Source organism: Agelaius tricolor, unplaced genomic scaffold (assembly GCF_023055355.1).
Source record: "Agelaius tricolor isolate 1412-34295 unplaced genomic scaffold, bAgeTri1.0.p SCAF_15, whole genome shotgun sequence".
Taxonomy (NCBI): Eukaryota; Metazoa; Chordata; class Aves; order Passeriformes; family Icteridae; genus Agelaius; species Agelaius tricolor.
The window spans coordinates 15,188,968-15,211,865 of NW_027269275.1; the positions used below are offsets into that span (position 1 = coordinate 15,188,968).

At 45.1% G+C, this 22,898-nt stretch overlaps 2 protein-coding genes across 5 annotated transcripts in view; one reads left to right on the plus strand and one right to left on the minus strand.

Moving 5' to 3' along the window:
• RSPRY1 (ring finger and SPRY domain containing 1) overlaps nt 1–8,207 on the minus strand; it is a 36,188-nt gene extending 27,981 nt beyond the window's left edge. The window contains exons 1-2 of one of the 2 annotated variants that reach the window (XM_071440659.1): nt 8,068–8,207; nt 3,773–3,839 (exon numbers count right to left, since the gene is read on the minus strand). The gene's annotated coding sequence lies outside the window, so the exon portion shown is untranslated. The remainder of the gene's footprint in view (nt 1–3,772; nt 3,840–8,067) is intronic. The other variant, XM_071440660.1, reaches the window with a different exon arrangement.
• Nucleotides 8,208–8,402: 195 nt separating this feature from the next.
• On the plus strand, nt 8,403–21,646 carry PSME3IP1 (proteasome activator subunit 3 interacting protein 1). 3 transcript variants are annotated; one of them, XM_071440669.1, is made up of 8 exons: nt 8,403–8,550; nt 11,285–11,430; nt 11,879–11,977; nt 13,777–13,903; nt 17,725–17,853; nt 19,723–19,787; nt 19,897–19,940; nt 20,902–21,646. In XM_071440669.1, the coding sequence occupies exons 2-8, from the start codon at nt 11,301–11,303 to the stop codon at nt 21,142–21,144; spliced, it is 837 nt and encodes a 278-aa protein (XP_071296770.1). In that variant the 5' UTR covers nt 8,403–8,550; nt 11,285–11,300; the 3' UTR covers nt 21,145–21,646. The 3 variants fall into 3 exon arrangements, with proteins under 3 accessions (XP_071296770.1, XP_071296767.1, XP_071296769.1); XM_071440666.1 differs by having other exon boundaries at nt 8,420–8,550; nt 11,288–11,430; XM_071440668.1 differs by lacking the exon at nt 19,897–19,940 and having other exon boundaries at nt 8,420–8,550; nt 11,288–11,430.
• The last annotated feature ends 1,252 nt before the right edge of the window (nt 21,647–22,898 follow it).

Below are 22,898 nucleotides of genomic sequence, written 5' to 3' on the forward strand. Positions count from 1 at the left end.
TGAGGAAGAAGCAGCCTGTTTGAAAAATAAGCTATTTTAATAAGGAGAATTTTGAAACAATGGGGATAGTACTGAAAACCAAGAATTTCCAGTAAATGACATACAACTAGAATGTGAAATGGAGACTTTCTCAGGAGATCCCATTGACATACAACCTCTCACCTGTGAGACTTGTGCAGCTGAAGAGCAGCAGGTGCTGGGTGTCCAGCGTGGTTCCACGCAGTGCAGACAGCCAGGGGAGCACAGGCTTCAGGAGGAGCAGGTAAATACCCTGCTGCTGCTTTGGCATGTGGTAACCAACCACCACATTGTGTAATCTGAAGCAAACCCCTAATTCAGTTCTATTTTCTTTAAAAATACCTTGGAGGGTTTAGACTAGTGTCAAAACATGATGGGAAGCAGCCTTTACTGGCATGCAGCATTTCACAAAGCCATTGCCACAGCTGGTTGCTTTCTTACTGAGGCAAGAGCACCTGAAACCAAAAACAGACTGACCCTGAGCATGCCAGTTTCACTGAAAGGGAGACTCATCATGTCTCAAAGCCTTCCAGCTCCTGCACAAGTGCTCATCAGTGAAAACCCCAGGGTTGTACAAGGTTTATGCAAACAATTGGGCTCTAACCCTGATGCCTTCTCTAGGTAATTCATCTTTGTCACACACACAGAGCTGAGGATCTGATCTCTTGCTTGACTTGATGTGAAGCAGAAAGAAGCAGACAGTAACTACCACCACAGTAGTTTCTTTTTCTGTAGACTCACTGTGAAAGTCAGATTTTATAGTCACTTGCACATCGCACTACTTTGTCTTTTCACTTCCTTTAAACTCCTTTTCTAAGCTGGTACAGGAAAGCTAAAATTGCAGCATGGATTTAAAGTGAACTTCACTTTCTCACTTAAATGAGCCTCACCAGAGCAGGCCTGGCAGGGATTCCTCCCTGCAGTTTTTCCCTTACCTCTGGATACAGACACTATGCTCAGGACATGCCAGGCATCAGACTATTCAGCTCTCTTTCTGAAAGAGAAACTGAAGCATTGATCACCTTTTGAGCTTCCCCATCTCAGAGGTCATCATTTGTCACCTGTCATTTAGGTGGAACTGTCCTTTGTACTACAGAAAACCCCAACTTTGCTTCATGTCTAAACCAAGGCTGGTATCGATCATGCTTCCTGCATCTCAGCTCCCCAAGCCACAGATGGATCATTAAATTCCTTATCAGAGACTGAGCTTAAGTTCTGCTTTGAGGCAGATGAAAGCACTTCTGAGATAATGATCTTTAAAAAAGATAGTGGTATCTGACAGCCCAGTGAAGTTGAACAAGAGGTGCCTCCAGCAGGGTGATGTGGCTTGGCAGAGCTGAACAAGCTCAGCAGTTGCCCAAGGAGCAGAGGAGAATGCATTGCTTCAGAAGTGCCAGGGAGATAAAGATAATGCCCTGTAGATGGCAAGGAACACTAATCCTATAAACTGCAGGGATACAAGCTCATGAAATAAAATCGATTAGCTATACCCTATTAAGTTTTGGCACAGACATTCATTAGGAAGCTTATAAATAACTCTTTCAATTAATTTAAGTTAATCTTCCTTGCTGCCCAGAAAGTTAAAGGCATTATCAACAACACAATTCTGACAAAAGCATTCACGATATCAGGATTCAATATTAAATAAAAAACTCCACCAAAAAAAGCCCAAAACTCTCCCAAAAATCCACAAGAAATTCCAGAACACACAATGCTGGAAGGAAGGCAACTCTTTGGATACCAAGCAGAGGTATAGAATGGCAAAGAAATTCCTGCCCCCCCACCCCAAAAAAAGAGACTTTTTAAAAAAAACTTTGTCCAGTAAAATTTACAACAGCCCATTTCAGAAAGGATAAGACTTTATCTATATCAGTATCAAAAAACCAGTGAAAGAGTTCTCCTCAGTCACGTGGAGATCAGCTCCTTGCAATACCTAAAGAACCTTGTGCATGAGCAAAACCCAAACCACAAAAGCATTTTGAGGGGTAAGCCAAAAGACTGAGCAGCTCAGTCACAGCACAGCCCTGCCCTGGGAACTAAAATTAGGGCTAGCACAGGGACATCCAACTCCACATTGTGGGCACCAGGAAGATGCCTCAGGGAGGGGCTGCTGGAAGCAGGGGCAGATTCTTGTCAGCAAACCACCAGCCCCATGTAAGTGAGCCAAAAGGGTGGCAACTCAGAGTTTGTCAGTTTCTTGTCTAAACTAATCTTAGTGCTTTTCTTTCTTCTATCTCAGAGTTGGGCTTGTTTTCAGAGGAACTTTGGGTGCAGAACTACTCTGTAGAAGACACAACAGCCTCCTGCTGTAGACCACAGAACTTAGCCCAGCTACATGGCATGACTAAGCTATTATGAACATTTAAAATTCCACAAACTGTTTTCAGTGTAAAATTTCGATAACATTGCTGAAAAACTCGGCAATGCCTCAGTTGGAAGCCTGCATTATCAGCTGTCTGACAACTGCCTTGGTGAGCAGACAATGTCTAGAAACAGACTGCAGAAAATCCCATGTCTTGATAATTGAAGCAGCATCAGAGGCTGGCCCGATCTTTCAGTGGGCAGAGCTGAGAGCCACCTTTGTGGCCCTCCCTGCCAGCCATGGAAAGCTGGCTGCTCTTTGCTAGACAAACTTCAGGACTGTACTGACAGAGCAGGAAATGCCCTTCAAATTCCCTTTCCTCCTGTGAGTGGATACAGTGACAGCTGCTCAAGAGACTGTCACTTGAGCCCAACACAACATGTAGGTCACTAGGTTAGCAAACCTGCCTCAGAAGCACTCCTGGAAAGCACAATTCCTGAACTACCTGGGGCTTCCAGAGCTCAATACAGAACCTGAAACAGCTCTGGGCAGGCCACTGGAACCCCCTTATCTCACCCATTTCACAAGATCACAGAGTCAGTAGGTTGGAAGAGACCTTCAAGATCAAATCCAAGCCAGCCCCAACACCTCAACTAAACCATGGCACCTAGTGCCACACCCAGGCTTTTTTTAAACACATCCAGGGATGGTGACTCCACCACTTCCCTGGGCAGCCATTCCAGTGCTTCATCACAGAACTTAAAACAACAAAAAACCCACCCACACAAGAACTCAGCTTCATTTCTCCCCATCCATCTCTTCAGGACCTTTCCTTTCTGCCCTGCCACAAGTCTGCCAGGAGAGAGCCTGCTGTGGATTCACCAGCCACGTGTAACAAGTGCTCCTGCCAGGTCTCAAAGGTGTTCTGCTCCAACCACTGAGCTGTGGTGTTTCCTTACAGTGTTTTAGGGCCCCTCCAGTACCAAGAAAGCCAGAGGAAGTTGCTCAATGTGCTGTGGCCAAGGGGGGGAAGAGGCCTGAGAGATGGCTCGGCCAAGTGCAGGTGGGTTGGGAAGTGGGAGGATGATGAGCACGTGTCTCACAAGTCAGTCTGAATATGGCTTAAACTGTGCTCCCAGTTTAGTCAAAAAAGGCAGAAAGCACAAAAAACTAGTTAAGAGGCTTTCAAAAGCCTGTAGCAGTACCAGGAACACAAAGTCTCAGCCACCTGGGGCTTCTGCTAAATAACTTTCTGAGGAATTTCAGGAGAATTAAGATTAAATTGTTTTGATAATTACACATAAACACCACTTCACTGAATGTTACAAAGGGGTAATGCTCTAGAGAGAGAATAACTCACCTATTGTTAATTTTTTTTTTTTTAATCTTTTCTTTCAGGACTGATACATTAACCAGAGATTGAGTGCAAACACACACCATTCTTGGACTCACCATTAGCTGAGTGTTTTTAAAAGCAGGGAGAACAATTCGAAGCCTGCTCCATGCCAGACAGCTTTGCCTTTAGAGGAAGAAAAAAAAAAAAAAAAAGAGCATCAGCAGGTTGCTGGGTTTTCTTTTTTCAGTATGACTTTCTAGCACGTCCCACTGTCTGCAGGAAGGTATAAGATAAATGTGAATGGTGCAGCCTCCTGCCCCCTAACCTGTGATTCAAGCTGTAATTGCACCATGTGCACAGGCAGTGAAGCCAGAAATCCAAAAACCCATACCAACACTTCAGATCAAAAAGTCCTCAATACTCGTCCTTCTCCCACCTAACACAACACCAAGATATTCAGATATTTAGAGCAAAAGGGAGGCATTTTCTATAGGAAAAAAAAAAAGCCTTAGAAAGGGAGAAAAATAATGACAGCTGTGTTTAATATGCTCAGAAACCACCATTTCCCTGAGGGGAGAGATTTATTAGGAAAAAGATGGGATTTCTTGTTACTGATCATGATAACCCACTGAACTCCATCTAATAAATGTACACTAAAAACCAAGGAGCAGTCCCTCATCCCAGACTTTGCACTGCTGCACAGGCAAAGCCCACACAGAGCTGCCATGGCAGAGCTGTGCTCCCAAAGCACGAGCCTGGCCACAGGAATGGCAGATCAAGGGCAGGTAATTACAAGCACTTCTGAAGAGAGATCATGATGCATTGGTCAGCCACGCAACCTCGTGAGTCATGAGTGAACATCTGACTTTTATTAGACCTCAGCAATATAATGAAGAATAGGAAAGGAAATAAAGATCATGCTGGCACAGTCACTGCCCTGCAATGCCAGCCTTACAGTTACCACACACAGACCAGGAAAATTAAATATATTGTCAGGACACAAGGCAATACAAAGTACATGAGATACTTGAAAGACAAGGAATCTCAGTGTAAGATCTGCACTGCTTAAAGCAATGAATAAATTCAAAGTCTACTGAGCAATCATAAGTTAAATAGAGGAAAAAAAAGAAAAACACAAAAACCAGTTTGAAATGCTGAACACAACATATTAATAATGGAGCAGAACAGGACAAATATCATGACATTAGCTGGCCTTCAATTTACTACAAGCTGACAGCATTTTGTGTTGCTGCCTCTGTGTTTAGAGGGAAAGCACCCAGTGCACATGGTGAGCCTTACTCCACTTTATGAGGATGTCAGCACATAGCTACATGAGCAACTGAGGACATTTCCAAAGCACATTGCCAGGGAGGGGAGATAATGAACTCAAAGGAAATTTGAATGAAGAAACCTAAGGAGTTAGAGGCCAGCAAGTGTCCTATGACAAATCACTGCCTTTATCACTGACTTACTGCTTACACAAATAAATATCTTCCTGTTATTCCTCAATTTTTACAAACAAGCAAAAAGCTTGAGGAGAATTGACTCTGATTCCACCTGAAGGGCAGAATATGAGGGATGTCATACTTCACAGGAGGGAACCAAAACATTGTAAGTGATCTATTTCAGTCCTATCCATTAGACTCACAGCAAATGAAATGCACTTCAAGCTAAGACCTCCTATGTGAAAACACTGATAATGTACCAAGGGAAAGCACTGCAGGGTTGTGCAGAAAACCATCATGTCCCTCTGAGAGGGAAAAAAAAAGAACATTAAGAAAAGCACAGAATAATGTATCAGTGAGAGAACAAGAGAGCCACTGAGTGATCACCAAATTATGAGGCCACACAGTAAGATACCACAGAGGCTACCACAAAGTGTTGCAGTGAAACTCCCTGTATAGGAGGCTGAAGCTAAATAAAAAGGAAAGTTAAAGACCTCAGGGAAACCAATAAGCCCACCTCCCTGCAAACACACACTGGTATCACAGCTGTTGATAAGGGAGGTGTGTGGACAAGCTGGATTAGCTCTATCAGCAATCTAAGAGTGGGTAAACAAGCAAGACCAAGCTAATAAACAATCAGCATCAGCAAGAGTTATCACAGGAGTGGTGCAGAATGCAAAACACAGCACTAAAATACCCTGGAGGAGCTTCCTACTCAAGTGATGGACAGAGGAAACTGAAAACTTTCATTTAGGAACCTCAAGAGAATGTCTGGATGAAAAGGGAAGAGACAAGAAGCGATCACACAACTACAATTGTGCTTCACTCATCTGAAAAAGAACACACCACAGGAAATTCACAATCTGTTCAAGCAGACCTATAAATAGGCACAAACAGCAGAGATTGGGGCACAAAGCAACAACAGCAATGTCCTAAAGGGAGGGACAGAGGAATGGGTGCCAGGAGGAGAAAGGGCCTGTTTTGCTGAGTGGACTTGGGCAGAGAACAAAGACACAGGCAAAAGCGCTTACAGAAGAATGGGCCAGATTTAGATCAAAGAACAGATCAATTCTGTGCATTTGGATAAATGCAAAACAAAAACACATTTAACAGCATCACAGACCCTTAAAATAATATGACAAGTTTTGAGAATGCAGAGTCCTCCGGAAATCCACAGTCAAACGCAGGAGTCCAAGAGGACGTGAGATGCAAGGGAATATTTCAGGTGGCTCAAAGGTGATGAGAACATTCACTGTTTAGAAATCTGTATATTTTAATAAGAAGAGAGCAAAAATTTTAATACCAGGAAGAAAACAAGGGAAAGTCACAGTAAACAAGTGGATGTAGATTTCCACGTGACAATAATCTCATAGTAGTGATAGATGTACAGAAAATTAGCAGAACTGAGCTGAGGACCAGCATGAGAAAAGAAAACAACAACAAAACAAATACATGCATTCAATGCAAGACAAAGGACAGAAAAACTAAAATCCTGAGGCAAAGCTACTGCTAAGTAGAAAAAAAAATCTCTATATTGAAGAAAACAAACACTGACACAGACATAAAATGAAAAAAAAAAAAAAAGCCCTACCAAACACACCAGCATTCAGAAATCAGAGCAGGCTGAATTAATTTAGGAGAGAAAAGGCAGCTCTTATGTCTGTGCTTCTCCATGGACCAAAGTTTCACTGTGTGAGAGAAACTGGTAACACTGGGTGAGCACCAAAATGAACTCTGGGCTCGGGGATCACAGTTTGCAATAACGAAACAGAAAGTGACAAGTAAGGTGACTACAGCCTTTCCTGGGATTTACGCTAGGATTGTGCCTGGAAGGGACAGTGCACCTACTGCTACACAGCAGAACATATAAAAAAAACCCAACCAGTTCCTAAAAAGAGGGGGTCAGTGAAGGCCTGCGAGACAGAAACAGTGATCAGGAGGACAGAATCAAAGGGCTCAAAAGAGAAACTCATGTTCGATATGGGCATAATACCAGCAGTGAAAAAATCCTGCTTTAGAGGAACTGAAGTGGGAGAGCAGAGCCGAGGTGCTGCGGCACCCGCAGCAGAGGTGCCGCTCCCCAATCTACCACCCCAGAATGTAAAACAGAAGCTCCAGGTAAACGAGTGCATTTGGTAGCCCGCTCCACACCTCCACATCTCCCCTGTAAAGCCAGAAAATTTGCTGTAGAAAAGCATTTTCACACTGAGAGCCATGAAGAGCTTTCAGGATCTGATGTACCGTTGATGTACCAATATCCGAGGGCTCAGCAGCCCTGCCGTGTTTCCGAGCTGCCAAGCGCTGGGGGAGCAGCACCTGGAGTCCGTGACTCCGCGATTCGATGGCATTTTGCCCCCCTCACACCAACCCCACTGTGGCCAAGCCCGTGTTTTGCAAGTCATACGTGCCCCGGGAGCTCTCCCCGCTCCCGGGAGGCGCCGTTAGGAAGTCCCAGCCCCTGCGGGCCCCGAGCAGCGCCGCACTCGGGGCACCCCAGCTCGGCAAACCCCCGTTCATTCACCTCCCGCCGCTTTCCCCAGCGAGCTCCCAGCTCCGGGGCCTCCGCCAGAGCTCAGCCAGCCCGGGGGCTGCACCTCGGCCAGGGAGGTGCAGGGATCCCCAGTACCCCCGGCTTGCCCTCCCCCGATGGCCCCAGCCAGGCAGCCGGGGTACTGGGGATCCCTGGGGGCAGCGGCATCAACCACGGGAGCCGATGGGGCCCCGGGCCGCTGCCTGGGGCCGGGGGCTGCGCTGGCCAGGCCCCCGCCCCAACCGGGACCCACGCCTGGGGGAGCGGAGGCCTGAGCACGGTGCTTTCACACACGGACGCACGGCCGGCAATGGGGCCGCCAGCGGGGCCACCACCGCCCAGCCCGCCGCGGTCCCTTCCCCTCACCCCGATGCGCGCTCCGCTCCACCCCAGCCCCGCGGCATCCGCCAGCCGGGCCACGTCCGCTCTGCCTCACCTCACCGCCGCACAGCCCCGCCGGGAGCACAGCGGGAGCGCAGCGGGGCCGCCGCGGACCCCGCGCCCTCCGCCCCTGCCTGGCCCCGGCCCGGCGCTGCCGCCGCTCCTTTGTGCCGAAAGATGGAGGCGACTCACGGCGCAGCCCCGCCCCGCCCCGGCCCCTCCTCGCCCGCGGCCGCGCCCCCCGCCGTCTCCCGGGCGACCCGCCGCGCCCTCGGCCCCGCCCCCGGCCCGGAGCTTCGCCCAATCGCGGCCCGGGGACGCCGTGACGTCGTCCCTGCAGCCAACCCCCGCCCGCTTCGCGAGCCGCTCTGCCCGCCGTAAGCGCGGCGGCGATTGGCTGCCGCGGGGGCGGGGCCAACCAAGGAAGCGCTCGCTCGGTTGGCCGCGGCGGGCGGAAGGGGCGGGCGGCCGGCGGAGGGGAGCGGGGTCAATGGCGGCGCTGCGGGCCCGGCGGTGCCGCTCGCTTTGAGAGGCCGCGGTACGTGCCGGGGGCGGGCCCGGGGCGGCGGGACCGGAGGGAGCGCCCGGAGGGAGCTCCCGGGGGCGGGGATAGTGGCCGCGGCCGGGCCGCCGGGCCCTTCCGAGTGCGGGGGTGAGGAGGGCCGGGCCTGGGCTCCGCGAGCGCGGCGGGCCGGGAGCCGCTCCGGCTCGAGGGGCCGGAGGGGAGGTGCGGAGAGGACTCGGAGCAGCTCCAGCCCGGCACGGCCGTACCGAGCTCCAGGGGTACCGCAGGAAGCGGGCCCGGGGCGGGTTCAGGCCGGTGGGGCCGATTCATCCCCTCCGGGCTCGGCTCGCAGCGCCTCAGCTGATGCCGTGCGGGAGCGCTGCCCGGCCCGGCCCGGCCCCGGTGGGTTGATGGAACGGGTCGGTAAGTCGCGTTTGCTATTTAATGAGGGCTGAGTCTGTTGGAAACTGCGCTCCGGTACTCGAGGCACTGGCGCTGCCCTACATCTGTTCCAGCCTCAGTGGTGGCAAGGGTGAAGTTTGGGAGGTTTTGTGATCCTGGGGTGTTACCATCTGGTGTTACAAAAACGTGGTTTACAACTGTGACAAACTTTTGTCATTTGCAGTGACAGCATAGCCCTTGAATACCTAGTCACCAGACAAAACCACAGATAAATAGGAATAAGTTTCCAAGTGTATGTTTTCTCTTGGGTCTGGTTTGTTTGTGTTAGCTTCAGATGGGAGAGGACAGAGAATACAGCAAGATTACCAAACTTTATGAGTGCAAGTGAACTTGCATGATGCTGCTTGATGGAGTTTTTCCCCTTCATCTCTTTTCCCCAAGATGGGTTTGTCACTGTCAGACACCAATTTTTGTTTTTATTACTTTCTGTCACCATTATATTGGAACTTTTTGTGTCCTCTCTAAATATATAGGTTGAGATGACACAAGTGGAGAAACAAATTTTGTTGTTTATGCAGCACATGGATAGGAAAGCTGGCCTTGTGATCAGGACCTGTATTCAGCAGTGAGATTCAATTTTTATCTTCTCTGTAAGTTTCCAGCTTGAACCACCTTCAGAAATTGCACTCAAAGAGCAAATTTTCCATGCTTTCTGGAAAGTGGAGTTAGGGTCTTAGGGTGGATTTTTTTGTTTGATATTAAAAAAAGAAAGAAAGAAAAGTTTAAAGAAGATAAAATCACCAGCCCTGGATCTGTCCTTCCTGTCCCCAGCTCTTAAGAGAATTCTTTTGTCTTAACTTCTTTTAGTAATTCTAACCTTAAGAATGCTTCCTGCTGTAACAAATATTTGTCCAGTGCTCTAACCTGGATTTCTCCTGGGACTTCAATTTTTAAATTTTTGTTACAAGCAATACCCCCCAAAAGTATCAGTTTTTGTAAGGATTTCAGGACTTCCTGCAGGACTGGTTCCTTGTGGTACGAAGGAAGGATGATAAACAGGTTTCTTCCCTTATTTGGGTTTCTGCATCCCTTCCTCCTTGGAAGAGTTCTGAGATCTCTTCTGTGCTGAAATGCAGGGTGAGATCCCAAATGAGCAGTACTTGGCAGAACTGTGGGCAGTCCTTAACGTGCTGCAGTTATCCAGGGAGATGATAAAGTAGAAAAACGTTCTGTTTGCATGTCTTTAAATGAGCAGCTCTGTGTGTTGTGTTTATGTTGTACTTCTGTGTACAGTTTTGATGTACAGGCTTAAAACACAAACAGGCATTAGGGCTTCATGGAGCTGGCAGAATAGTTCTGGAAGGAAGCACCTAGGACTGAGAGAAGCAGTTTGTTTCATCCTGGGCTTACAGGTGTCAAGAGCATGAGTTTCTTGTTAGGCTGACTATTGGAGCATCTCCTCCTTGCCCCTGGTACTGAAATCTTGAGCAGAGGTGGCTGCACTGTGTGGGAAGGGGCTGTGCTCTCTGCAGGGGAAGTGCTGCTCATTTCCCAACCCCAGCTCTGTTTCAGCCCTTTCTCACTCAGCTGTTGGCCTCCCAGCCAGTTCTCCCCAGTTTATATCCTGGGCAGTGTTGTGTGGTCATGGTTCTGTGGGATATCCTTTGGCCAGTTCAGGACAGCTGTCCTGGCTCCCTCACAGCTTCTTGTGTAGCTCCTCACTGGCTGGGTGTGAGACACTGGGGATTCCTTGACTTAGGCTAAAACTGCAAGGGTGTTATCAATGTTCTTGTCACACCAAGCCCAAACCCCAGAGCTGTACCAGCTACTAAGAAATTTAGCTCTGTCCCAGCCAAAACCAGAAGAGTTGTTAATTTCTGAAATTTCACTGTTAATCACTTCTAAATACATGCATTCAACAACTGAAAACAGGCAAGCTTTCTCAAATTTTCACAGGTTGGCCAAAAAAACTTGGGATTTGATGTTTTGCCATCACTTTATTTCTCTTCAGAACATATGTGGAGGAACAGAAATAAAAGGATGAGAGTGTAGATGAGGGTGTTTAATTTAATTTTTTTAAAATATTTATTTAAGCAGAGTAAATCCATTAGAACATGACTTTCAGAAAAACAGCCTGAGGCAGACAACTAGCAGGAAAGACATAATTATGAAAAAAGAGTAAAGAAGGAGTAATAGATGTTGCTTATTAGTCTTAGCAGTTATGCAGTGACTGATTGCAGTCAGTGCTTACTATGCAGTGTTCTTTGGAGAACTGGAGTTACTGTTAGGACAGCAGGTCTGTTTTTCAGGATATTTAATAATCACTCATTGAAAAGCATGATCAGACTCCTGATTGTGTTTTTAGCAGACAGTATTCCACAATGGAAGGGGGAGATGGCACTGCTGACCTGGTGATTAACAAGAGGTTCGTGTCTGAAGCAGAGCTAGAGGAGCGGCGAAAGAGAAGGCAAGAGGAATGGGAAAAGGTCCGAAAACCTGAGGACCCAAAAGGTATGGGCTCAATTTAGTAATTACAGGGAAAAGAGCTGAGAATTTTTCACTTTTTCCACTTTCCCACTTATGTGGGAAATAGAAATTCTGGGAGGAGACACCTAGGACTGAGAGAAGCAGTTTGTTTCATCCTGGGCTTACTGGTGTCAAGAGCACGAGTTTCCTTGTTAGGTTGAGTACTTGGAGAATCTCCACCCTGCCCCTGGTACTGAAATACTGAAGCAGAGGTGGCTGCACTGTGTGGGAAGGGGCTGTGCTCTCTGCAGGGGAAGTGCTGCTCATGTCAGTAATTACAGGAAAAAGGTCTGAGAATTTTTTACTTTATGGGAAATAGAAATTAAAAGTATTGGCTTTTTGTATTCTATAATTGAAATGGTTTTTATATGAAGGAACTGTTGGTGGTTTAGTGTTTCTAACATGGTCTCCCTTCCTGATTTGTTCCTTTCAGAATGCCCAGAGGAGGCATATGACCCACGGTCCTTGTATGAAAGGCTCCAGGAACAGAGAGAAAAGAAGCAGCAGGAGTTTGAGGAGCAATTTAAATTCAGTAAGCAGCAAACTGCATGTGTGGTATGCAACAGCTGTGCACAATTTCTGAGTAAAGGACATATCTGTGTGTTTTGTCTCCCTCTCTGAGAGGGAAACAAAGGCTTCAGAAGAGTATTTTTGAAATCCTGAATTTTTAAAGGAGCACCTTTTGGACACTGAGGCAGCACTGCACACATGCAAAATTCAAAAGGTGTTTGCAGTTATCAAGCTGCATGCCTGTAAAGTGTTGAATACTGAGCTTGTATTGCATATAAAATAAAAAACCCCAAAAAATCCCAAACAAACTTGATAGCAATCCACAAAGAAATGGAAAAGTATTGTGATTTTGTGACTCTTAAATTCATTCTTTAACACATGCTTGAATCAATTAAAGAAATCCTGTTAGAGCAGCTATTTCCAAGCCATAATTATTTGACTAAAAGTGATTTGAAAGTTAAGATTGTGATTTGGTAGAAGTAAATTTACATGTTTTGATTCTTTAGAAGTAGATGTTTGATTCTTCTAATGTAAAGTTTGAATTTCTGGTTTTATAGAAGAGTGCTTGCCCTTTGAAAAGTGGCAAGTACAGATAGCAGCATTAATGCATTCAAGTCTCCAGCTGGACCTACAGGATTCTTTCCACCTAGAGTTTCCAGTAAACTTCAGTAGACTTTTGATCCCATTTTTGGAGTCATTTTTGGTAACATGACTAAGCAATTCTTGCTGAAGGAGCCACCCAAAAATTGCTCTCAGCCTGAATAGGAAGTGCTTCTAAGAACTGCCTAAATGAATAGTTTTTCTTGGCCAGTTATATTAGATCTGCAACAGCTTTGCTTTGGTAATCCAAGTACTGGAATAGGAAGCAGCCCTCAGAAGCAAACCCACCTCTGCTTTTCATGCAACCACAGCAGAATATCAGACCCCAACTAACCTGGAGAGCAAAACCTGCTGCAGAGTGCCTGGGAGGAAACCTCAATAAAACCTCAGCTCAAAGCACCTCACTGGCTGCTCCTCTTGGTTTGCAGATGAGTCAGGCAGAAAATGAGATTAATTCATGTCACTTCCTTCAAAAAATGTCCTGAGTGCCACTGCTTTTGCTCTCTGAAGGGGTCCTCAGTAGCAGTAGTGAGTGCTACAAGTTACTGTTGAAAGATTTATGAATGAGCTCTGCATGAGTTGGAAGGAGCAGGGATTGGCTTTTATAAAGTAACCCCAAATAATCATTGATTTCCAGAGCTTTTCTGTCAGACACAAGCCTGCCAATTATTGGTGTAAATGGATTTCCTAGTTTGCCCTCAAAGTGACTAGGGCTTGCCTGTGTGGGTTGAAGATTAAAAAGATGGTGACTTCATGTAAAAGCCTAAAATATAGAATTAAACTTTAATGAACACTAAAGGTAATGTTTGGGCTAAGATTTCTGATGATGACTACAAAGACCAAGATTTGGTCTTCCTGAAACATAATCTTTATTGTCGTTCTAATTAAATCATTTGCTCAAGAGGCTCTGAACATTTTCAGAACAGGAAATAAAAGACCTTCCTGCTGCACTAGCATCTACTTTCCTTAAAGTAGGGTAGCATGTTTAGAAAGAATTTGATTTTATTTGGAAATTAGGAGTTGTCTTGCTTCTACTTTTTTAAAAATTTTTGAACAGGTGTTAAAACTAATTAGGTAGGAATTGTTTGCTCTAAGAAAATGTTCTTCCTCTTTTGAGGCAAGACATAGTGTGGTTTTTTTTAGTTATTGGTTGGTTTAAGAACATTCAGAGGAGACAGACTTGGTGTCTGAAACCAACAAATTTCTTCTTTCTTTATTCAGAAAATATGGTAAGAGGCTTAGATGAAGATGAGACACATTTCCTTGATGAGGTTTCTCGGCAGCAAGAGCTACTAGAAAAGCAACGAAGGGAAGAAGAGCTGAAAGAACTAAATGAATACAGAATATCCTTTGCACTAAAGTGGCTGGTGGTTACCTAGAGGAGGGTAAGAGTGGGCTGTAGTTTGTTCTGTCAGCTGACATTCTTTTTATAAAGCTGCTTTACAGAGTGTGTACAGTGATACATTTTCAAAGTTTAATGGTTTCACTGTAGCTTTGACAGACCCCTGCAATGTTTGATATTCCCCCCCTCAACTCCCACTACTTTGATCCTTTCCTTCTCCCCTCTGCATTGTTTTGGGGTTTGGTTGTGTTTTCTTGGGGTTTGGTTTTTCTGTTAGTGAGGTCATGAAATACCATAATTTAAAAGAGAACATAAAGAAAAACCAGTGTATTATTTCTAATATTTTGCTTTTGTCTTAAGGAAAATTACATGCTCTTTTTTTTAGCTGTATATTGCTGGATTTTAATATTTCTGTTTGAAATAATGTGTGAATTGGTCTCTCTGTTATTCTTCTTGGAGTATTAGATGCTTTTTCCCTTGCTGATACCTTCAGGATGAGAAATTAAATACATCTGATTTTCTTCTGGGAAGTCAGTGCCCATGGAGTCTTGGTTCTTTGGGTAGTACACACTTGTAGGCAGGACTAAGAGCAGGACAGTTTGGCTTTGCTGTTAAATTTGCCTAATTTTCTTGTAGATATGCTAGAAAATCATATAGGATGTTTTTCCTCTCTAATTAGTGCCGGCCAAGGGAGGTTGGAATGATTTGAGAATTTCTGTGCTAAGCAAAATGTTGCTTTTTTGAGGTTTACTGAACCTATGCAGAATCTGATGGTTTCCTTGTCTAGATTGCTTTTGAGTTATAGATGAACAAAACACAAGTGCTCAGGGAAGCTTTAGTATAGGTGAAAGAGTTTGTGGACACAAGGAGGTGACCAAAACCAGTCAGCAAATAAAATTGAATAGTGCTGGTACTACAGAGCTTGGTCTTACCTTGTGTTAGTCAATAATTCACAATTTGGAGCATGTGTCCTGTGAAGAACATCTCAATTAGCTCAGGAGTGTGTTTATGGAAAAGCAATCCTGATGCATTTTTTTAACTTCAGAAATAGGCTGCAGTTAGCTGATGGCTTTGGAGTATTTTCTTGATTTGCTGGATCTATTTGTGGGATATTCATGGATATATTTAGTTTTGGTGATGGTTGCTCATGGGGCTGGCTGATCCAGGGTTGTGCAGTGTGAGATGGTGCTGTGGGAGCAGCTGACAGCTCTTGTTATGTCATGTACATCTGGGCTGAGCCATACCAGCCCTGAGGGAGTCTTAAGTTGCCTTGAATTGGCCACATAACACACAGATCCCTGAACAGCCTGATCAAGATGTGCAGACCATCTCACCTCAGTCTTTGCTCTGAATCTGAAGTCTTACTTTAAGAATTAAACAGTAGAACTTATTGCTGATGGAGTGGAGGAAGGGAGAATGTTTTACAGTCACCTCATCTTGTGAGAAAATCAAAAGTGGTGCCCATTTAATTTCTTTTTTAAATTGACTTGTGTTTGAAATTTTTGGTGGTGTTCTGATATGCAAAAGTGGTTTTTGCTTCTGCAGGTTGTTACTAATGGTTTATCACTGAAGTGACAAAAACCACTGTGCTGCATCTATAGGTGCTGTTTAAATGCTCTTCCAAATTAATAAGAGCAGTGTCAACCCAATGGATTTCACTATTTGCTCTTTTTCCTGCAATAGCATTTAATTTAAGCTACCCAGAGGCATTAATTTCATGGTAAAAACTGTGTCAATATTCAAGTACAGAGATTTTTTTTTCTTAATTTTTCAGGTTGAACAATCACAAAATTATACATCCTCAGGATAAATATGCCTTGGAATATTTTAATGTACTCTTGAGCATAAGAAATTCATATGCATGGACGAATAGGAATTTTTCTTTCTCCTGCATGAACAACTAGGTTTGTTTGTTCCTTACCTTATCCAGACCCCCCTGTTCAGATACAGATTTACAAATTTTTTAAAGCCATTTCCAAGAAGTATTTGAGAGCAAGATCAGCTTGTCTTTACTGCTATCTAAATGTAGGAACAGTCCCCCCTCCAAGAAGCTGCCTTTACTGAAGGACAGCTTGTTTAGTGCAGTTGATATTTAAGATTGAGAGGTTTGTTTCTAATGTTGTCTTCCTGAGAGGGAACACTTCTTGGCTGCCTATAGCTTTACATTTGCTAATGACAGCAGGATGTATAAAATACCTACTAAAAATGTGCTGTGCCTTTCTAGTTGAGGAGTTTTAGGAGAATGCCATCCTGGATGGAAGCTAAAAGCCTGTAATTTTCTATCTTTAAAAGAAAAGCCTTTGAGTTCCTCAGTCAGGCTTAGAATATAACAAGGTAATGGACCTAAATGTGGCAGTTGAGCACTGCAGTGTGTGGAAGAATTGTGTGGCAGCATCAAATCATGTTCAGCATGAAGAGCTCTCAGATGACTTCAGACAGCCACAGGATGGCACTCCTGTGCCATCTCAAAAATAGATAAAATTGAACAGTGGCTTGGGCTGAGAGGACTTTTGGTTGAAGTAAGGAACAGTGTGGGTTACTGCTGTATCCTTAGGAAAATCAAACAATAAATGGCATCTGAACATTCCTGTCTGTAAAGGGATTGGAGACTGGGTATCACTTGAAGGCAAAGTCTAGAAGTTTTTGATTTTCAGATGTTCAGTGGGACGAAAAAGCTATGGGTTCAGATATATGGGCCATCAATGTGAAATTCAGTATCCAATGTATGTCTGCAGTGACTGGGGCATCTGTGAAACTCCAGCTTGTGGAACTGTAGTCAGAGGAGAGACTGTTGGAACACTAGATTTGAGTTTATAAACATGCTTTTAAACTTAAGTTCATTTCCCTTTGCCTGTGCAGTTCAAATTTTTGCAGAATTTTCTGTGACTTTCCTGGCACCTCATCTACAAAGAGGGTCTTTGGCAGATTTCTCTTCATCACACAAGGAGATGTGTTCAGTGTGTGCAGAGTGTGCCCTAACAAACACACCCTGCTCCTTCTCATCCCATCTGAGAACCTGCTCAAGCTTCTCTACTTCATTATAGATTTCAGCTGCATTCCACCTTGCTAACACTGTTTTAATCTGCTTAGCTTTTCTGAGCAGTTTTAGTCTTTTTTTGGGTGAATCTTGGACCACAGTTCCCCTTAATTAAAGTCTCCTTTCTCTTGGGATTGGTGCTCAGACCAGCAGTAGAATCCTTGTGGTCCTTACAGAGAGATGAGCTGCAAAGGTGGAGTGCTAAAGACCAAACCCAAAAATGGAACTGTTCTGTCTTGCTAGGCTGAAATCTGCTGGGCTCAGCAGAAAGAGGCTTTGAGGAGTGGAAGTGAGTGCACATATTGCTTCTTAGCTTTTCTGCTAAGGATTAGAGTGAGGAGCAGCAAATTGGAATTGCAAATGTGTTGATCCCTACAGGGGGGGAAGCACTGTATTGCCTTTTTGGTTTGTTTGTTTTGGTCCAGCCTGACCTTTTTGCTTTTCTAAGGCCTTGAGGAAAAGGCAGGATGGTGGATGTGTTCATGGGTGCTGGGGGTGTTGTGTTACACCTTTCTGGCTTCAGAACAGCAGCTCCCAGGCTGCTGCCTGGGCATCCTCACAGAGAGAGCTGGTCCTGATACCAGAGAGAGCTCCAACCCCAGAGGGCAAACTATCTTCCCTTCTGGCTGAGGGTACCAGCTCAATGTCATCACAAATAAGTTTATTTTGTTAGAATATGTGAATGAACTTGGGTCACTGCTGTCAGCAGAGCTGGATAAATATATCAGGGAGGAAATGTCTGTTCTCCCCATTCCTTCCCAGCTGATCCTTAACCCTTAATTCACAGCACTCTCACTAAAGTGGGAGTCAGTATGGACCCAAAGAAGGAAACTGAGAAGAAATTGCCCATGAAGTCAGTGGAAAACAAGAACAAATTTTCTCAGGCAAAGCTGTTGGCAGGAGCTGTGAAACACAGAAGGTTAGTTTCACACTTCTATAAATTCCTGAGGAACGGAACCCAGTTAGCAGTGTAAAGGGAGACAGGCCAAAACTGCCTCCAGAGAGTGAGGTGTAAACCTTAGCCCTAAAGAAAAAGGGGGAAGGTATAAGAAAAGACCAGTCTTGTTTCTATAGGCTCTCACAAACTGTGGGGAAAAACATGAAGCAAATCAAATAGATAAGTGTGTGTAAAGCAAGTGGGCAGGATCTTCATTTTAGAGTGCCAGGCTTGGGCAATCCTGCTTGGGGTTTGAGGGAATCTGTTTTACATCTCTGTTTGTAGATATCAGTGTCACCTCACAAATGCAATTTCATTCAGGTTGTCTGACTTATCAGCCAATTTTACCTGTGTTTAAAATGGATTGTTTTAATGGATTTACACTGATAACATCAGCACCCTTTCCATCCCAGCTGGGTTTGTGATGTGCTTGCTGCTTTGATCTTGGCCTGCAAACACAGCTGCTGGTGTACTACAGGTTATGGAGAAACCAGGCATGTGGGACCAGACTTATTTCCCCCAGATGAATCATCTAATACTTAAGATGATTACTGACATCTCAAAGTGCAGTGTGTTCAAATCATCTCAGGGAATGTGAGATTATTTTAGAAGCTTATCTTGTAGGGTGATGTTTAGCTCCCAGTACAGCAGTTAATTGCATGTCTGAAAACTGAAGTAAGCACTTCCACCACCTGATGTCTGTGGGGTTGGGTGATAGTTTGGGTTTTGGGAAGGCAGAAAAAAAAAAACCCTGAGCTGATAACAAGCAGCCAAAAATGTTGTTTTTGTCTTGTAACTAATAGTACTTAACCCAGTAGGATGTACAAAAGGAGCTGGCATGTGCTTAATGGTACTTCTAAAGTCTGCAGATGGCATCTGTTTGAAGAGAGCATCTTAACTGACATGTCAGTGCCATTGCAGACTTGCTTTGCAGTCTTCTATTTTTGCCATCTTATCTTTTATTGCAAAGTGGCCCAAAGCAAGTGTAGTGTGAGCTCAACATCTGCTCCTTGAGCTTTGTAATTTCCTCTAAAGGATGTATTAGTATTAAAAGCTCTCTGCACAGAATAACCTTTCATCTGTACTGCATGTTCTGATAGGGACAGAAAAGAGTTAATGCATCCTAATGTTCGTGCTTCATCAGTTCATCACTGCAGAATCTGGGAAGCATTTGTTTATGTGGATGCCTTAGCATTGGGAGCATGCAGGAGTGGGGGGTGAAATCTCAGTAGTGACAGGGGAGAGCTATGGAAGCTCTGAAGAGTCAGAAGTCCAAGTCATGTTCCTTTCTCCCAGTGCCACTTTGGACCCAGAAAGGACCTTTGTGGACACTGCAGCTCTGTCCAGTGCTCTAAGAGTGTCTGAGCTTACTGGGTGCAAGGTTTCTAGATGTTTTAAAACAGGCTCTCCAGGTGCTTCAAGGAGGGGAAGGAAGCCTTGCAAGGGAAAAGCCATGGATGTTGGCCCCAGCAAGTGTGGTAATCTTCCACATGTGCAAGGCTGTGGCCATGTGGGTGTCTGAAGCTCAGGTAGTTATTCCCACTCTCCTGTGGGGCACATCCTGCTGAACAGGCAGCTCCAGGTTGCTGTGCAAGGGTTTTGACTTGAACTCTAAGAGGTGTGTTCCTTTCCCAGGTTCACAAGTGATAGGTGTCGGGTAGGTGTTGGAGCTTCCTTGGATCCTGCATGTTCCCCAAGGAGCCTCAGTTAAAGGCAGTTGGAAGTGGTGATGGTCATCAGGGGACCCTGCTGGCACCTGTTGTAGCATTTAAGACAAAGATGTAACAATGACTTCGTAGTAATTAAGTGGTTGCCTATGAAGAACAAGACACTCTGTTATTTTTTCCACAGTTCAGATGGTGGTAACAGTGTCAAGAGGTTGAAATTAGACACTGACCACGAGGAAAAGAATCCAGGTATGTCCCAACTTCTGTGTGTGGGAAGCTCTGTGTCTGTCACTGAACAGCAGCTGAGTTGGGGTTAAATCTCATAGAGGCTTTGCTTTTCTGTTCCTTCACTGGACAGCACGGACTTTGGTTGGCACGTTCTCTTGTAAAGCAGTAGAAATGGTAAGTGTGGGAGCTGACAGCCTTCATGGAAAATAGGGCTGCAGGGAACCCTCTGCAAGTTATCAGGATGTCCCCAAACCACCCCTGACAGATGTTTGTCTAAGGAGCTCTTAAGTCTCCACATATAGAGACTGTCCACCTTCCTTTGAGAGTTTATTAATCTGAAAGAGTTTAACCTGATAACTAATGGAATTGTCCTTAGGTGCATTTCAAGCCTAATGCTTGTTCTGTGGGCAGGAGACCTGGAGAACAGATCATCCCCTTCCTCTTCACAGCAACATTGCATGTATTTGTTTACATCCAATTGAGCTTTATGCTCTGAAGTGATTCAGTCCATCCTGAAATCAATTTGTTTCAGGAAATTGTGGGGAACTAGAAGAAAAATTAAGTTGTGTTTCAGCTGTGGCTGTCAGGGCTGCAATTGACTTGCTGTCAAGCTACTCTGACACAAATCGGGTGAGTGCAGTTGTGTAACGACAACCCAAGGCACTTCCTGAATCTCCTTCTGTTCAGTAAACTTTCAGAACAGCAGAAATAATTAATTAGCCATGGAAGATGGGAGATGTTGACTAGCAGAATAATGGAATAAAACTTTTTCTCAACTATGCTGTTATATTGCAAAAAAAATTACTCAATTACTCAAAGCAGAGACATTTATTCTTATTTAGTGGGTTTGGTACTTGACAAGCATCAAACTGACAACTTTAGAATAAAAAAATTGTAATGCCAGCATAGAGCTGGGCTTAAACTAGTGATGAGCAGGAAAACATCCCCTGAGGTAGCAAGTCCTTCCTGTCAGAATGCTTTTATTACAGCATAAAGCTGCCTTATGCTTTAATTAAATCCTGAAATCATCCCCTGCTTATGTGGGGAAAGCAGGTGAGTGACACGTGGCGGTTCCTGCGCTGATTGAAAGGCCTTTCCCGCACTCTGCTTTTTGACTGAGGTTTCTCTCTTGCAGAAAAGCCCTCCTGTGTGTCCCTGGGCAGCAGCTCAGTGGGAGGCTCCACGGTGCACTGTCCCTCAGCAGCCGTGTGCATCGGGATCCTGCCTGGCCTGGGCGCCTACTCGGGGAGCAGCGACTCCGAGTCCAGCTCGGACAGCGAGGGCACCATCAATTCCACTGGCAAGATTGTCTCCTCTGTCTTTCGTGGCAACAGCTTCTTTGATGGTCCATAACAAAATCCCTCTGTGTGTAATGTAGTGCAGAATATCTTCCAAAGCCCTGATGGATGCTTGTTGCATCCTTCTGCCCCAAATATAATCTTTCTAGCTAACCTCTCAACTTTATTACACTCAGATATTCCTAAAGTAACTCATTATTCCCTCCCCCCCTTCCCCCCCAACTTTCCATTTCTGGGGTGCATACTGAGCCTGGAAGAAAAGCTGCCATCCTAAAGCAGAAGGCACACCTAACCATGTCACAAAGGTCTGAGGGTATGGAGGAGAGAGCTTTATCTTTTACAATTCTTATGGAAAGAATTATGTTGATTTAAGAAGTTTATACAAGACTAACAGGCAAAAAATAATCACTTGAAGCAGTGAAGTCTTGTAGAAGCAGCCATGTGTTCTGTTTTAAAATGTCATTTTTATTCTGTATTTGAAAAATGGGGGCAGAACCAAATTTGAGCAGATGGTGAAGTGTAGATTGCCATGACACTGTAAAGAAGTTTTAGTGTTACATGATTAAAGACATTCTGAATGCATTTTTTTTTATCTCTGCCTGTGCCATTCATAATTGTTCTCATTCCATTAATCAATTTCTGCTCTACCCAACCAGCCGTTCCCTCAAACCACCATCCAGGAGAGGTGTAGGTCAGCTTCCCACAGAAGCAGAGGTGGTGAAGGAAAACTTGGTCTGAGTGAGTTCACAGGAACTGCTGGCTTTTCTGCTCAAAGGCTGCTCCAGCACTGGGGCTTGACAAGTCATGCAGCTTTTCAGCAGCAGTGTCCTGAAGGGCATGAATTCAGAGTGGGTGGCACTCCCCTGTTCAGCCAAACTCCTTTGTAGGGGAGTTGGAGAATTCCAGAAGTGGGGCTGAGGGCCCATCCTCTTAATCTCAGTGTCCTGGTGGGAGTTTGGAGGGTTGGAACAGCTCAGCTCAGGGGTGGAAGTGTCTTTGTGCAATCCTGCTCTAAGTACTGCCCTTGTGAGACAGCAGCTGGTCAGTGTGTACCCAAGGACAGTCACCTGGAGGTGGCACTGAGGGACTTGGGAGGGAGCAGAGAAAACAAGGCCTGTAGTGGATTCCTGCCTTAGCCTGAGTGCTGAATTTTCCAAAGGAAAGGGGAAGAGTTGTGCTCACAATGCAGCTATCCTTAGGTAAATACCCTTTCTGTTTGCACAGCCCTGATCCACAGACAGATCTTTACAAACACACTGCAATTCCTCCCCTGCTCTGGGCTGCCTGGCACCTCCTGTGCTTGCTCCAGAGTTGCTCCTGCCTCTTCTCTAGCTACTGTAATTATGGCACTTTCCGGTGGAAAATAAGCAGATTTCATGCGGCCTCTCTAATGCTTTGCTTTTGGTGACTTTCATCTTACCGAGCTATGGAATGAAATGGAAGTGGTGCACAAAAAAATGCATGTTTTTTTATTAAAGTTGTATGGGCAAGAGCCTCAAGGAGTTGGTATGAGAGCTACTGCTATTCTTCTCTGGCATTAAACTAGATCAATTATCTGACTGTAGAGTCAGAGCAGCCTTGCCCAGCTGCCAGCATGCTGGGGCCATTTTCCTGAGTGGTATCTTGCACAGCTGCAGTCAAAATGCCTGATTTAGCCAGAAATTTATAGTGGGAGTTTCCAGCCAATTGTGGCAAATGCAATGGTAGGCTGCAGGTGAGATGGTGTGTAAATTATGGTGCGTATATGGGGCTGTGCAAGGCCAGGAGGAGACATAATCCAGGAAAAGCAGATGTGAGGGCCCTCTGCCTTTCTTTCTCCTGTTCCTACAAGAAT